The sequence below is a fragment of the Natator depressus genome, chromosome 7, assembly GCF_965152275.1.
Source record: "Natator depressus isolate rNatDep1 chromosome 7, rNatDep2.hap1, whole genome shotgun sequence".
Taxonomy (NCBI): Eukaryota; Metazoa; Chordata; order Testudines; family Cheloniidae; genus Natator; species Natator depressus.
The window spans coordinates 111,301,995-111,319,208 of record NC_134240.1 but is presented as its reverse complement, the minus strand read 5'-3'; the positions used below and the strand labels follow the sequence as shown (position 1 = coordinate 111,319,208).

Genomic DNA, 17,214 nt, shown 5'->3' with positions numbered 1-17,214 from the left:
CCATTGTGAAACTGACTAGAAAGAATGTAAAGTTCCTAGCTATGGGTGCAGAGAACCCATGTACCTTCCCCCCCCCTCCCCCCCCGGTAAATCTGTATATTAAGCCTGGGTATCAGGGTTTAACCGGTAAATATCAGTTGAAGTCTAAAACTGGAAGCATTTATTTAGAGTGGCTATTCTTTTACCAAAAGAAACATTGTTATGTAATCCCCGGGGGGTTTACCATTTGTGTGTGACTCCTGCCAGTCTTACCCGGCAGAGCCAAAGGGAATGGCTCAGGTTACCAGGGTCCCACTTGCAGTGATGACTGCAGGAAAAAAAGCTGCCCCACACCTCTCATCCTGCAAATCTGCCAGTGGGTGACCCAAGCCATCAGATGTGTCACGAATGATCAAAGTGTGGAACACCTGGCTTTTGTTCCACATCCCACCATAATTGACAGAATGCCCCATGCTTTGACACTAACACCTGCTTTTAGGGATATTTCCTCACTGTGTGGATGAAACAAGCCTGTTTTGCAGTCTCTTACAGTGTGGAAAAGTGGTGGGGGAAAATCCCTGCACAGCTTGTTTGAGCACTGGGAGGCTTAGAGAGAGGGTTTCTGCCTGAACCTCACGTGGAGTGCCTTGGGGAAGGCAATTTTAGAGAGGAAGTAGGTGGTGGGTGCTGCCCCACAATACAATCAGTTTAGTCTGGGAGCAGCTCAGTCTCCCGTGGAAAAATGCAGTGGCTTAGCCTGCTTCCTCCCTCTCTACAGTTGTTAGTTCATGGGGTCACTCCCTCAGACACCTCTCTGCTTTTTGCAGGGAGGAGAGAGAAAGACAGGGCAGAAAGCCCTGAGCTGCTAGAGGAGGGTGGTCTCTGCTCTGTGAACCACAGCTGTAGTTTTCAGCACACGAGAACAGGGAGGCAGCACTAATGTTGTATGTATCACGTAATGCAGTGCACTTGGGAGGTTTGTCAATTCCCACAACTTTCTGATTGCCAGGCTGGCTTTGGCTCCAGTTGCTATAGAAGCAAGAGCCTCCCTCTCCAGATAGTAGCAGGGCACATGTGACCATTTCTGTCCAATACAGGCTTTGCCACAATTATCCCTCCATTGTCTCCTCCAGATTAGATAGCTGTAGGTGGGGCTGAAAGTTGAAGCTAGTGAAGAATGCTGCCACTTGCTTGTTAAGGAGGATTACATTGGATTGGTGCTCCATGATGTGCAGTGGCTCCCAATAAACTTCTGGCTTGAATTCAAGGTGCTGGTTTTAATCCCTAAATGATTTGGGACCTGGTTACCTGAGAGATCAACTCTCAACTGTATATCCCAGGGAGAGATTAGCGGAGGTGATTGGGCCAGAGCTTGCTCAGTGGAGATGAGAGGGAGCTGCTGGTGGGGTGTTCTCTGTGAGAAGTCTTCAGCATTGGCACTTGCTCCACAAGCCCATCTTTGTTACCCTTTGGAGTGCGCTGCAGTGCCCACCCTCTTTCTCTTTCTGTTAAGGAGGGTCTGAGCTGAGCTGGAGATGCTGAGGAGCAGCTGTTTCTCTATGGCGATGTGGTAATTTATCACTTATGAGAGAGCTGGATTGGCGCCTGTAGATGTATTTTTAAAAATTGAAGAGACAAATGGCCAGTGGAGATGGGAAAAGGTCACCAGAATCAGACTCAGTAGATGTTTCTGAGGGCAGGGAGAGCTTAACTCCAAGGGAAGACAACTCCGAATTCTAAGACAGTCAAGTGAGGTCTAAGAGGAGCATTAGGCTCAGTCTGAGCTCTTGGCCTCTCCTCTGCAACCTCCTGTGATCAGCAGGGACTGAAGGGATCCCAGACCCTGTAAATGGCCTATGAGGACTGTAATAAATAATTACAAATACCCAATGGAGCTGTTGAGATTGATAATGAATCAAATATAACTCTCAATTTCCTTGACCTTTTGTGGCTTGATTTTTCTCCAGGTGTGGATTAGTGTACCCCTCGCTTTGTTGGTCTATAACTAGACTGGGATTTTCTCTTTGCAATTATCCTTTGATACATGCACTTTTTGTAAATTAGAAAGGTTTATGACCTTATGCAGAACCGAAGAGATAGAAACCCAGACTGTGGAATGTGTTCACCATTCAGTGATGGAGTTTCTGTTTATATAGATCCAGCATAAAGAATTTTTCTCCACTGCTGGAATGTTAAATTTAACAATGTGGTTGTAATGGGCAGCCTGAGGCTAGTTGCTTATAACCAGATTTTAAAAAATCATCATCCATGCCAGGAAGATGCCAGGGCTTTCATTCCATTGGAACCTCTTTCAGCCTGAAATCTAATGAAAGACCTTAAAGGTTTAGTAGTAATCGAACCATTCAGACCTGTTCACGCACTCATTGTAACATCTGAAAAAGTTGTCCAATATATAGTATTTTATTTTGCATCTTATTGTTCAAAAGTCCTTTCTTGCTCTCTGGCTGTGCCCCAGTAGTTTGAAGACTGTTCTCCATATTGCTTTATTTACAGAGAGAGAGAGTTGTAAACTAGTAACTTTTGTGGATTGTTTGGAGATTATTGTAGCCTGGCACCCAAGGACACTGATAGGCCATATGAATAAAGTGTAGGTGGCTGCAGGCCTGATACCTGTGTGACAATTAGCTTAGCCTAATCAAGGCCTAGCTTTTCATAAGTAACTAACTCATAGATGACCTTATGTCACAAGGTGTGTCTTACAGTGGTACACGACAGAAAATGGTGAAGTGAGGAACCGCAGATATATGCTTTTGGGATTTTAGAGAAAGTTTGGAGGATGTTGAGTTTAATCAAAACTTACATGTACTAATTGCAGGTATACTGTAGCAACTAGTTGACTTAAATGCTAATAACTATGAGGTAAATGGTTAATTAACCTATAGATGTTAGGAACCCCAATATTATTGAGGTATGGAAGCCCGTGGCTAAAATCATCACTAAATATGTATAAGGCTAGTGGGTGTTAGCATAAACCAATATAAAAGTTGGTACCCAGGCTGTGGGCAGTGGGAGACATTGGAAAATGCTGACTTGATGACTACATGTGAGCCAACTCATCTGCACTGAGGGTCCCTACGAGGGATGATGTGAATAATGCATGGAGTACTGGGCGTTCTGTATTGGCGCTATCTCCTTTGCTATACTACAGGGTGTGTAATTCTGTTTGTTGTGCTAATAAATTTTATAGCATTGATAATCAGATAATTCTTCTTCCTTTCCCGTCCATACTATGGTGTAGTACTCCATTCCACTGCTGAACAGTTGTCCTGCTTTGCCTCAGAGATGGCCGCATTACCGTGATTCATAAGTCCTTCATCTTCTCTCTGTCTCATATTGTATTAAGATTGTAAAGCACTGTGCAGTCCTTTGGGATGAAAGATCCTACTGTATGTAAGATGATATTATGGCAAATAGTTTGCTCATTCTTTTATTTCACTAAAATATTTCTATTGTTAAGCCCTTACAGCACACCAACTTAGTTTTAATGTTGCTTAGCTACCACATTACCTAAATCTTTTTGAAAATCCTAAATCAATGAAAGGATATGTCCACATAATGCTGGATTTCATTTCTTGTGAGTTTCGTATCTTAATATTTCCATCTTTGGTTCCCCAGAGTTGTGTGGTTGGTTATTCATGATTCAGCTTTAGTAGTGCCATCTGAAGTTCTCACTAGATGTTCAGTTAAAACTCTTAAAGACATTAATCTCTTCTTTTTCCTTCACAGAAGTACCTGGCCATTGGGGAATTGGGAAAAGCTACTGATACATTAGATGCTACAGGAAAAGTAACTGAAGAAAAGCCTTATGGTAACTTTAATTAAATCATAGATATAGATTAATGTAAAGTGCAATAAATGGCCTGTATCTTACCAAAGTGAGGGAGACATTTTGGACTTCACACTCTTTAATTTTTTCAGCATTGCATTTGAGGGAAAGGAAAAAAAACTGACCTGCTGCAACGGTTAATATTAAAAGAAAAATACCTTCTTGGGGACAAGAGGATATAGCTCTTTGGAGCTTTGTGTCTCATACGGTGCTGAGAATTAAATGTAATTTCTAAATCAAATTGCATGATTCTTTCAGCTTTAACCTCAGTGCCTAAGATCTCACAGGTGGGTCCAGCACAGTGGTTGATTTCAGTTTTTTCAAGAAACTAGCCTCAAACTAGTAAGGTGAAAAATAGAATCAGGCATAGCTGTGTTGTTTTGCCTTCAGTGTACTGGCATCACCAGTAAAATTGTCATCCTTCAGTGGACAATCCCATGAGGGATGCCTTTGCCCTTCAAACCCAGAAGGAAAGAAGTACTTTCGTCTCTCCTCCAAAAAGCCCCTTTAAGTACAGGCTTTTTTATTTTAAGATGGGGCTGGCATAGACTCACTTTTTCACCTGTTCATGCTGTCTCTATTTTGCAGGCTGGCTCTTAGCAATCTAAATAAATGAGCCTCTCCTACACAAAGACCACGGTGCATAGGTTTGACAGTTTTGAACTAATTCTATTTACTGCTTTGTCAGTTCACACGTTCTGGAGTGCATTCACAGATCGGGCAAAGAAACCACTGTGTGTCTGAGAAATAATGCAGGACTAATTGGGAACCCACCTGAAAGTGTTTTGCCATTAATTCTTTCCCAACGTAAAAAGAATGCTCTAGATAGTTGGTCTCCTAGCAACTCTTAGAAGCCCCACTCTGTTTCTGATACCTAGGAACAGGTAAATACAATAAAATTACCGTTCATTATCTTGTGATGAAGAAGGTATGCTGAATTTTTTCCCTTCCCTCTTGTTTGTAATTTTTCTCCTTACCCTTGGTGCAAGCAAGCACCAGTTCCTGTTTCACCCTGAACTGCATTGCCGATGCTGGCTGGTAATATCTTTTTGACTGCCTGGTGCTGCTCAGAGAACTTGCTCACTCTGCCTCCATTCACTACTGAGTGGTCAGGGGCTACAATAGAATCTTATTATCTAGGCTTTTGTAAGGTTGCCTATCTGAGTTGCTAAACCACACAGTTTTATAATAGGTACAAATCAAAGTGGTCTCTACTTGCTTCTCAGAAAGGCAGAATGCATGATTCTGTGCTAACACTCTGTTACGCTGACAAAATACACTGCAGAACATTCACCAGGCCATGATGAAGTATTATCACAAGTAATTAAAACTCAATTCCCATTGCCAGAATGGATGAACCAGGTATGTTTCATGATCCATTAGCCTTGCTTGCTTGCTGTCTTCACTGCATTCAGAAATTTACTGGGGCTTGCCGCCATTAGTGCAGACCAGTGAGATTGTATTGTGAATTCTGCAAAGGGGAGAGCAGAAGAACCACGTGATCTCCTCCACCCTTACTTCCCCCTATTTGTTTCCTTCTCTTCCCATCTCTTAACAACCTCCCAAACGGCTGTTTCAGCTTCCTCCACAGTTACTGATTTTTCACATTATACACTGCTGAGGTTCGGAGCTGAATTTCAACTTCCCTTTGACCTTTAGGTCCTAAGCATGTGAGATGCCAAGTGCCCCCTATTCCCATGGAATCCCGGACTGAGCCCTAAGTGTGGGGGAGGGAAAGCGGCCTACGAGACATGGAGAATTTTTCCTCAAGGATCACACTGAGTGCAGAGTGGAGAGCACTTACAGAAAACTGCCCATTGTCTGAACCAGAAGCAAGCAGTAAAATTTTATAGAAAAGTCTCTAGACAGAAGTTTAGAAAATAAACCATTGTAAATATAAGTTACACATTGCAAGGATGTGTTGAAAAGGTCTGCTTGGATTTTAATCCCCCCCCATCTTTTAGTTAATAAGTTTTGGGTTTGGTTTTTTTTTTTTTTTTTTTTTTTTTTTTTTTTTTTTTGGAAAAAGCACCTCGTACAGCGAGATTGATTCTTGCTTCCTCAAGTGGAAATTGTTTCACGTTATTGCCTTACTGTTGGAAAATGAACATGGACTTTGAAAGTAGCTGTGAACTTGTTTAGAGCTCCTCTGATGCTTTTCTTAGAGAGCCGTTTACATTTTGTGGCTCCTTTGGTAATGATCCACAGTAGTATACCCACGTCCCTCCCCAGCCTCTTATTGGCTAAATCCAGGCATTGGGAACAGAACTTGCAAGGACCAGCTCCAGATCTTTGCCAGTGAAGTGAAGGGATGTCATTAATAGAACTGGCTGAATAATTATAAAAGAGAGAGAACAGCCCTCTTTTTCCTCTTTGAAAATCATTTGCAAGCAGACTTTATCCCAGATCCTAAACTGATATATACTGGCATAGCTCCATTAAACTGACACTATTTGGTGATCTATATCCTGTTTATGTTTATCTGATGAATAGTTTATGCAAACAAACATTGAACAAATGTGACTCTTTAGCTTGTACTAGAGTGCTCTTACAATAATTTGTATCCTTTTTTTGCACATATTATTTTGCTTGATCTTAATCATTGACCTGTTTTCCTTCTATAATCTTATCAGCATCCCAATGCACTGTTGACCTGAGAACTTCTGGTCTCAGAAGACAAAGGAGTTATTTTGATTTACAGCAGTATAGATAAGACTAGAAGTTCTTGGGTCAGTAGTACATCGGAATCTTGATGGACTTGCAGCTGGGGACTATTCCATCAGAATCTGGCCTGTGTAGCAGTCACTGGTCACATTATTTCTTTCAGTGCTTAGGATAGTGTGTAGAAACTGTTGGCAAATTGTGTGCAGTGCCTATTCCAAGCACTAACTGGACATGACTCCTGTATTTTAAACCATTGTGCAACAGGTGGCAAACTCTAAAAGCTTGCATAGAAATACAGGGCTCCTCTATTAAGTCATCCTTTTATCTGCAGCTTGAAGCCTGCATGAAGGTACTGTGTAATTTTTTTCTGAGTCCTACTAGCAATTATAGCTTTTACCTCTCCCCAGGATGTAAGACTGGGTAGAGTATATTTCTCTACAGCAGTAAAAACTAGATCTAGAAAAAGAGAGGCCTGGCAGGGAAAACCTCAAGCCAATCTTGGGGAGAAAGTTTGGCTGGGCGTTGCGTGGTGGCTGTTGGATGAATTACCAGCAAAGCCAAACCTCAGGACTGGGGTAAATCTGCACTACGTATAGTATGTGTATGTTCTAATCCGAGCAGGGTGAGTACAGAGTTTACACTATGTTTCAGCAGAGTCACGAATCCTATGTAAACCCACAAAAGCAAAGACAGCTTCAAGATAGCAAAAAAATCCAAACGGACATATCAGCCTGTAATGGCATTGGGGGAGGAGCAGACAGGATTGTCATTTTTAATACCAGCCTGTTCAAACCGTGAGAAATTGCAGAAGACAAACATTATTTATTCTAGGTCCTAACAGGCTAATTTGTAAATGTTTACTTTGATAAACCGACATTGCACAACTTCGTTTGTTAATGACTGAACTGCAGTATGCCTCACTTTTTCTTTTTCTTTTCAAAGATTACTAAATTAGCTGTGCCACAAATTATTTTCTCCAGAGCTTAGTGGGCTCTTTTGTATTCCCCTCTCAATCTGGGGAGTATGAGTGTGACGGGTTGGATCACAGAAACCCCCTGGGGGCTTCCAGTTGGTGTGCCAAGACTACTTCTGCCCCTGATTTCCTTGCCCTCCCAGCTTGGGACTTCAGTGCCCTGCCTGGTTTGAGCCACACCCGCTAGTCTGCTGCAAACCCAGATCCAGGTCTGAACCACATCTCCTAACAGCTGTAGGCTTAAACTGAAAGCAGCTTAAGAAGTGTTCTTTAACACTCAGATGCCCAACTGCCAATGGGGTCCAACCTCCAAATAAATCCATTTTACCCTGTATAAAGCGTATACAGGGTAAACTCATAAATTGTTCTCCCACTATAAAACTGATAGAGAGGTATGCACAGCTGTTTGCACCCCCCCCCCCAGGTATTAATACCTACTCTGGGTTAATTAATAAGTAAAAAGTGATTTTATTAAATACAGAAGGATTTAAGTGGTTCCAAGTAATAGCAGACAGAACAAAGTGAATTACCAAGAAAAATAAAATAGAACACGCAAGTCTATATCTAATACAGTAAGAAAACTGAATGCAGATAAAAACCTCACCCTCAGAGGAATTTCAGTAAGCTTCCTTTTACAGACTAGTCTCCTTCTAGTCTGGGTCCAGCAATCACTCACACCCCCTGTAGTTACTGTCCTTTGTTCCAGTTTCTTTCAGGTATCCTTGGGGGTGGAGAATCTATCTCTTTAGCCAGCTGAAGACAAAATGGAGGGATTTCCCAGGGGTTTAAATAGACTTTCTCTTGTGGGTGGAGACCCCCTCCTCTCTCCTTTGCAAAGTCCAGCTCCAAGATGGAGTTTTGGAGTCACATGGGCAAGTCACATGTCTATGCATGACTCAGTTTTTACAGGCAGCAGCCACGATCCACAGGCTACCTTGAATGTCCTTATGTAGAATTCTTATGTGGATTGGAGCCTTCCAAGATCCATTGTGCGTTAAGTGCTTCTTGATTGGGCACTTAACTTGCAAATTCCTTTCTAAAGAAGCTGACCAAATGCCTTACTAAGGCTATTTAAAATCAAACAAGTATACAGCCAATATTCATAACTTCGAATACAAAAACGACACATGCATACAAATAGGATGAATATATTCAGTAGATCATAACCTTTACATAGATATGTTATGTGGCATGTGTAGCATAAAACATATTCCAGTTATGTCATATATACATTCATAAACATATTTTGGTGCACCGTCACAATGAGATCAAAGCAGGAATTGAACCCGCCTGTGTCATTAAGTGCCCTAACCACAGATTCAATCCAGACGGTGAATATTGAAAAAGAAAACAAAATGACACCCCTGCTCAGTTTACATACCAAATTTCAGCTGGAGCAAATGGGTTCACAGTGGAAAAGCTGACAGGCTCATAAGGATAGTATTTACTGGCATATGGGTTCTTCTATGGCACCGTGCTAAACTGCAGCAAACAGCAAGACTGCAAAACAATAACATACATGAGGTTCTTTAGGGGAAGCTCTGAATTTATGGTATAAAAGATTCTGCCATTCCCCTCCCCTGTTCTAGTGTGTGTTGGTCTCCCCAACATCCTTGACTGCTTTATGAATCACTGCAGCATTACCATTAATGACTCTTCTTTTAGACAGCTGCTGGGCATAATGGCAGCATCTGCTATTGAAATTGCAGTGTTTGGGTTGCAAAAGTGAGGCATAAGTTGCTCTCCTCCGATGCTGCAATGGAGAGGAGACTGTTTGGTTTTGGGGACTAAACCCTTATGCATATTGTGAGATCCATCTGCTTTGAAGAACTACTTAGAGTGCAGAATAAAACCTAATAAAGGGACTGAGAGTGCCATCCATTTTATTTTGTTTTAAGCAGAACTCTCTCTTGACTTCACTGGGGTGACATGAACCAAATCTATTTTATGAGAAATGGGGCCAGCCAATTCCTAGTCATTCGTTGATTTGCATGTGGATTACAGGTATGAGGTTTGCTTTCTGAACCAATAAGAGGCAACTGTCATATTGAAACCCCTCTTAAGCAACCAACAAAACTGGTCACTGAAGAGACGGCCTTCTAATAAAAATAGTGCAGAACTGTACTCAGTACACCGGGGGCAATCTCTCTAGAGAGAAGAGATAGCTAATAAGGGTGTTTGCGCAATAAAATGGCAATAGTTAGAATGCATAAAAAAACATAACGATGCTTCCGTGAGCTTTAATGGGTTAGATATTTAAATCTTGATAGTTAGGGAAATTTGATGTGGTGTTCCCACTCTCTTCTCTTACTGGAAAGAAAATGTGTGCTTTATATCTCAAATGTCCTGAAAGATCATTCCCCTAAAGCTATGGGATTAACTGTTAAGAGAAGCTGCTTAGTTTAGCGAAGTAGTTCCCTCCTTTACCAAAATCAAAACTAAGACGGTTTTCATAGTCTTGCAATATAGTTTTCCAGAAAAATGAATACTCAGGCCTGAGTGGAAATTGGAAAGTATTAATAAAATAACATATGTTGGGGTTTTTCAGCTCCTGAGTATAACCCCTCCCGCCCCAGTTCCTGCTAGTGACTACCAGTTTCATCTGCTGGGAGGGAGCATTAACTTTCACAATGTCCATTAAGTTCTGGGATGAATGGGGAGCCTCTGCCTAATTCAAGAAGATAAAGGAGAGTGGGTTGGGGGAGGACATGAAAGGAAAGGGTGAGAGAAATGGAACAAGTTAAGCCTTATCCAAGTTTAACTCACTTATGCAGAAAGAAAAAATGAGAGGGGAGCAGAGGATCCAGGGAAAGGAAGAAAACTCACTTGGGGGCTTCCCTACATGCATAAATTGTATCACTTTTACTATACTGGTAATGGATGCAGCGATGGCAGTATTCTTGTACAGGTAGGGGGATAAATTACACCAGTATAAGGCATTTCTTTACCAATGTAACTGGATCCAAATAGGGGTTGTATTGGCATAACTATTTCAGTAGGAAATTTCACCCCTAACTGAAATAATTAAATTTGGTGCAAAAACTGTGTGTGGACCAGGCCTTAGAACTGATTTCCTAACTACAACTCCCTTTCCCCTTACGCCAGAGGCTGTGAAGTGGTATGGCACAGAGCAGCTATGCGGGTCTACTCTACCCAGAGATCCTGTTCAAGGGAAATTCCCAGCTGGCCAGGTCTGCTGGGTTTGCAGACACTTTGCATTGGCAAAGGGACAGTATCAGAACAGAGAATCAGGCTCACTGTATTTACTTACTTTTTTTTTTTAAGCTGCAGTTGAACAGGATGCTTGAGCACATGAGTAGTCCCACTGACTTCAATGGGATTTAATTATTATTTGTGTTGCTGTAGCATCTAAGAGCCCTAATAGTGAACCAGAACCCCACTGTGCTAGGTGTTGTGTAAGCACAGAACAAAAAGGAGGTAACAACAATATTTGCAATCTGGAGCATCTTTCTGTATTGGTGCCTAAAATAGGACTATTTAACTAAATTTTTAAAATCGCAAGAAACATGTAAATCAACCCAGACAGTTTGCCCTCCTTAGCTTAAGTTTACTCTCACTCTTACCTCCTCTTCTACCCACTGTGGTCTCCCACCATTTTCTGTGAGATTCTTTTCTTAGGTTAGATTATAAGATCCAAAGGGCAGGGACCTTTTCTTTGTACCGTTTTGTAAAGTGCCATGGGCGCTATATAAATAATCAGTGCTAACGTATATCTTGTTTCCTTTTGACAGATCAGATAACAAAAGAAGATCTTGAACGTGTGTTGCAAAAGTTCACGGGGGACATAATGCAAGTTCCTCCACTGTAAGTTCTGTAGTACTCAGGCACTGCCAGCAGCATTACTCCACTTGGAGCATTTTTCAGCAGAATCCAGTTTTGCCATAAATAAAGAGTTCTCTTTTGACAAGAAGATATTGGCTAGGCAGGTGCAACCTTTGAGTGGGCTAGAGTTTACTTTACTGCCTTTATCCTAGTGCAGTGGTTCTCAAAGTGGGTCGCAAACCCATTAAAATGTGGTCACCAGGGCTGGCTTAGACTTACTGGGGCCCGGGGCTGAAACCCAAGCCCCACTGCCTGGGGTCAAAGAGGAAGCCCAAGGGCTTCAGCCTTTGGTGGCGGAGCTCATGTTACAGGCCCCCTTGCCTGGGGCTGAAGCCCTGGGGCTTCTGCTTTGGCCCCCCCCCGCCTGGAGCGGTGTGGCTCAGGCTTTGGGCCTCTTCCCCTCCTGGGGCAGTGAGGCTCGGTTGGACTCGGGCTTTGGTCCCCTCTCCTGGGGTCCTATAGTAATTTTTGTTGTCAGAAGGGGGTCATGAAGCAATGAAGTTTGAGAACCCCTGTCCTAGTGCCTAAAAACAACTCCCATAGAAAAGCACATGGAGACTCAGAATTCACTCCTTCAGGATTTTCAGCAAGGATTGCACAGGGTCAACCTCCCCACAATCAAGTCCAAAAAGGAGGAAAAAAAAAAAAAAAAGGAATGTTTAATTCTTAAGTACCAACTTTATAAAATGTTATGATAAAGAAACAATAATAACACCTTAATTTCGATAACATGGCATGTTCCTTTATAACCCACATACATTATCTTCCCAGTTATACATGAACATAAGTAAAGAAAACAAATCAAATATAAACAGGTGATTCCCAACCGAAACACGGTGAGAAGTAACTCAGAGGTCCCAAAAACCTAGGTTAAGTTCACCTGAGTCTTAGATACAGTCTTTGATCACCAAAATGTATACAGTCTGCCGAGTCAAAAGCACCGCAACATCTTCCCTCCACTTGCTTGCAAAAATCTCTGGCTGGAATCTATGCAGACTCTTCTTCCTCCTCTGCTAGTCAGCTAACTAATTAACCAACTGCTCAGTTTAAGTATATAGACTTAAAAAAATAAAACAAAACCTGTTACAAGAAAAATACAAAATTAAGAAAAGCAAAACATAAATGACACTTTCCCCATCATCATTCAAATAAGAGAAAAGTTGGAGAATCATACAAGTTGAGACAATTTAAAACAGTTTGGCTAAAATCAAGCAACCTTCCAAGTATACAATTAAAATGAAAGAAATTAGTTTTCCCTTCCAATTTCTCCTTTCTGTAATTAACTCTGCCAGGGCTTCCCTGTTGGAGGGTTAACAGTATCACTATCCTGCTGCAAAAGGCTTGAGAGTCAGGGGGAAACAGCCTGCTTTCTGCTTTGTGTCTCCGCTTCTCCCAACCCACACACTTGTGTATGACCTTTTGTAAAGCAGCTACCCTCGTGGAGTCTGAGTCCAGTTACTGGAAAGGTACCAACCATACCCAAAACTACCACACCCAAATCCAGAAACTTCTGAGGTGGAGTGTTAATTGTGCATCTGCCTAACAACAATGAACCAGACACAGCTCATTCCTACACACCCTTCTCTATAGATCGCTTAAAGAGAGATCCTCCTATTAAGCATGTGGGTTACACAGGCTGTAGGATTTATTAACTTGACAAATTCAGAGCTGAGGGTTATGTTGATTTGAACATCCGATACAAATGGTCACATGGTACTGTGTTTTGTGGCAAAATTTTAACTTTGAGAAGGAATCTGATATTATTTTTGCAAGAGTTTGTCAGGACACTGCATTATCTGCCAGTTAGTGGAGAAAATTTTGAGACTTCCACTTCATTCTGTAAACAGAATGGTACTTTAACTTCTGTGTTTAAGAAAGAAAAAAAAAAGTTTGAGATTATTTCAGTACTAGCTTCCTGAAAATTTAAGTCTATTTTCTGCAAGCTACATATAAATCACTTCTGGTAAACTTGGGTAGTTTTTCTTTTTTAACATCATCCTGAGCTGATGACTGCAGTGGTCTTTGGATAAGGTCCTTTGTCACCAATTAAATTAATCTAGTTTAATCAATAGTGGTCAGTTAGACAGACTGAAACAAGGCTGGGTAGTTGGTAATTGCCTCTCATGAGAGACTCAAGACTGAAGCAGTGGAGATACTCTGAGTCAGGGTCAAGGTGAAGGGAAGCTGTCTGTATAGCATCAGCTGCACTGCTTACCGATCATGGGCCCAACATAACATTCGGTATCTGTGTTGGTCCCATAGGCTTCAGTGGGGGCATGTGTTTGTCAGTTACCATGCCCACTGTTGATTCCTCACTTTCATAAGCAATTAATTCAGTTATGAACCGTTTTAAAATGCAAGTATTGAATAGGTGACTCCCAACATTTATTGCACTTAACTATTTCTCATATAAAGAGGCTCCTGTGTACAAATGATTTCAATAGTTCTTTTTTTATGAGCACTTGGAGAGGATTAGAAGGCTAAAATATATCCTTCTGTAGTGCAGTATTAATAGGATTTTGAGGACAGGAGGCTTGTTGTGTTACAGCTGTATGACATACATTTGTACGGTCTATCCCACCAGCTATTCTGCTCTGAAAAGAGATGGACAAAGGCTGTCGTCTCTGATGAAGAAAGGAGAAGCAGTGGAAGCAAAGCCTGCTAGGCCGGTTACAGTATACAGCCTCTCTCTCCAAAACTTCCAGCCACCGCTGTTCACTCTGGGTAAGGGACAAAGATTTGATGTAGGCTGATGCTCCCAGCTTGTCTACACTCAAACTGGAAATGAAATAACTAAGTGGGTTTCAGTTCACATGGTTAGTTATTTCAGTGCGCGTCTGCACGTGGGCGCTTCATTTTGCAACAAGAGTGCCCCGATTCGATTTGACGTAAGCTGATTTCATATTATCATTCGGTGGGGAACTTGTCCGGGCTGGGAAGGGAATTATTCACACCCACCACAATTGCATTCCTGACCCCTGGCTCACTTCCTCCTGAAAGGGGGAGGGAGGAACAATGATATGACCCCATTTCCAATTCAGGGAGAGGAGATCCACGCTCCCTTCTTCCATCTGTAAAGAAATGTAGTTCACGCATTAGGACGTGCAGAAATGAATTGGAGGAACCTTTGGAAATCTTATCCTCCTTTAATATTGACAGTGAAAGCAGAACAGTTATATGCCTTCTGGAATCACTCTGATTGCTCCCTTGGAAGCCCTTTGGTCTACTACATGTCGTGTTGTTAAAAGTGGGTACGGCCACTATATTTCAGTGGTGTGTGTTATTTAAATAGTTAGTTATTTTATGGTTGGGAGATTAGCAGCTGATCACTGCGGGAGGCGGGGAAGGGCAGGGATGGGGAGTTAATGAGGACAGGAATAGTAAAGCTGGGTTTTTATAATGTCACAGCTCATGTCAGCTGTTCACTTTAAGTACAGTCAGTATTTTAAAGTGCTCATTGTTGGTTTGGAGTAGCACTTAAAATGACTGTTTTTCATCATTGGAAAGATGAAACTTAAGACCTTTTGAAACCTTTCAAATGAACGAGACTGAAGTATTTATTAAAATGCCAAGGCCAATAGTTAATTTATAATGCATTTGTTCAGTCACTGTTATGTTTTCTTTCTCTCCTTTCTGGCTTTGCAATCTCACCCGCACATATGTTACAGGATGAATAATTTATACTGTATCCTATAAATATTTTATCACTTGATTGTTTGCTTAGTGCATTTTTACATTTGTTTGGGAGCACGGTTTCTGTGTAAAGTAGATTTCATACTGGGCTGGCAATTTACTATGTCACTGTTAACATTCCAGATGTTGAATGTGGAGGTGGCTTTTATGTGAGAAGCCTGGTCAGTGACATCGGAAAAGGTAGGCCTGGAAAAAGCATGACTGCGTAAGGAATGTACAAGCTCTGCTAATTGAAGAATATTCTCCTTTTGCATATCTCTGGTCACCAGACCTGATGTGCTGGGCTGCCATGCTGTCATTCACTTTCGTGTGCTAGGGTAGTTGCCTCTGGCGCATAAAGGAAAGAAGCATAAATAATTGTGAAGGAATCACAAGGGAGAGAATAAAAATGGAGAAGGTGAAAGTGTTGGGCAGAAAAAAAAATACAAGGCCCTGTGATTTTATTTATTTTTCCCATTACCAGTGTGTGCTTGATCCTTTAAAGGACAAATACAGAGACCTGGTCCCTCCCCCAAATTTCTCCTTTTGATTGCATTTCAAAATCATTTTGAAATTCTCCGACACCTCGGGAGATTAAGAGTATATTTCAGAGACTGTTCTTTATCCTGTGTCCAAAGGCCAACTCTATCTGTGCTGTATCCTTGTGAACCTGATTCAGAATCTCTTCGGTCTCAGGGTGATTAATTATTGCATTTATCATATTTATCATAGATTGTTCCTCATTTTATACTGTTCTAGTAAGTGATATAAAGTAAAATTTTAGAAAATGCCTAGGCCTTATTTTTAAAAGGGATTGAGGCTTTTAAAAGTGGAACTTAAGCTCCAAAGTCCCAAAGTCACCTTTGAAAATTTTACCCTGGATCTGTTTTAATGTACATTACTAATTTTTTTTGTATTTGATATGAATATGCAAAATCTCCTGAAGACCTTCATTCAGATTCTGATCTCCTTTACTCTGAAGTAAACCTGTTGAACTTGTTCCAGATTTACCTTGATGTAAGTGAGCTGAGAATCTGAATAGGAGCCCCTTTTCTCCAACTAAAAAAATGAAAAAAATTAGTTCAGTAGGGGTTTTGAACAACATCCATAGTTTTTAACTTGAATATTCACCTTTTCTGGCGGCTTTCTCCTTTTTATGCTGTAGAACTCTCTTCCTGTGCCAATGTGCAAGAGCTGACCCGGACCAAACAAGGACCATTTACACTAGAGGAGCATGCACTTCATGAAGACAAATGGACAATTGATGAAATTGCACAGTCCTTGGAGCATTGCATGTCACTTCTTGCAGTAGAGCCATCTCTTAAAAAATTAAAGACTGAGCATTCTGAAGAATCCACTGTGAATTGTGAAGATAAGTGATGTCAAGTCAAGGAAAAAGACTGAATGATTGAGACATCTTAAGATTGGAGTGGGATGGGATTGTCTTGCCTTGCTGTGTAAATTTACAACCTTGTGCATTGAGGATGACAAATTGCAAGGCAAAGAAAATCATCCCTTTCTATCTTTTTCTTGTGCTAAGATACATGCGCATGCACACACACAGTGTCCAGCATTTATTATTTTCTCACTTATATTCTGCACTGCACACTGTAAATGGATCTGTCACTAATGTAGACTCCTCATTGTACTCTTGAAAGACCTTGCAAGATACATTTTTGATACTACATTTGCAATACAAATTTTAAGTTTAAATTTTGCAAAATGTTCCTGGAAGGGGAAATATTTCATTTTCTTTCTGTAGCTGTTACTCACATTCACATACTGGAAAATGGAAACAGAATTCCATGCCAGTTTGAAAGATGCAAAAATGTGGAATGGCACTTTTACTTTGAGTTCTTAAGAGATTTCTTGAAATAGAAATGATCCCACTGTAGTCCTTATTACATGGATTGGTCTGTCAGTGGAATTTCACTGAGGCCCTGGTCAGCATTGCTTTGAATGAGTTGTCATATAATAAATACCATGATGAAAATTTCAGTTTAGCTGAACTGCTTATGCAAATAAACAGTAAGGAACACAATATCTCAGACTCTTTCTTTCTGCATAGAGATGCACATATCTCCATATTGGTAAAATTTCATAATTTCTGTCTGCAAATATATTGAGATTATAGTTACCTGTTGTGCTCTTTTTGGGACAGAAGGGATTCACCTCTTGTCCCAATGTATTGCCTGAGGTTCCTAATCAGCGCCAGTGGCTTGGATGGAGGCTTTAG

At 41.1% G+C, this 17,214-nt stretch overlaps 1 protein-coding gene across 1 annotated transcript in view; it reads left to right on the top strand.

Moving 5' to 3' along the window:
• TRUB1 (TruB pseudouridine synthase family member 1) overlaps positions 1 to 16,997 on the top strand; it is a 40,620-nt gene extending 23,623 nt beyond the window's left edge. The window contains exons 4-8 of the mRNA XM_074960045.1: positions 3,727 to 3,808; positions 11,216 to 11,288; positions 13,891 to 14,030; positions 15,123 to 15,179; positions 16,144 to 16,997. Of these exons, the coding sequence (XP_074816146.1) occupies positions 3,727 to 3,808; positions 11,216 to 11,288; positions 13,891 to 14,030; positions 15,123 to 15,179; positions 16,144 to 16,358 (567 nt within the window). The 3' untranslated portion in view covers positions 16,359 to 16,997. The remainder of the gene's footprint in view (positions 1 to 3,726; positions 3,809 to 11,215; positions 11,289 to 13,890; positions 14,031 to 15,122; positions 15,180 to 16,143) is intronic.
• The last annotated feature ends 217 nt before the right edge of the window (positions 16,998 to 17,214 follow it).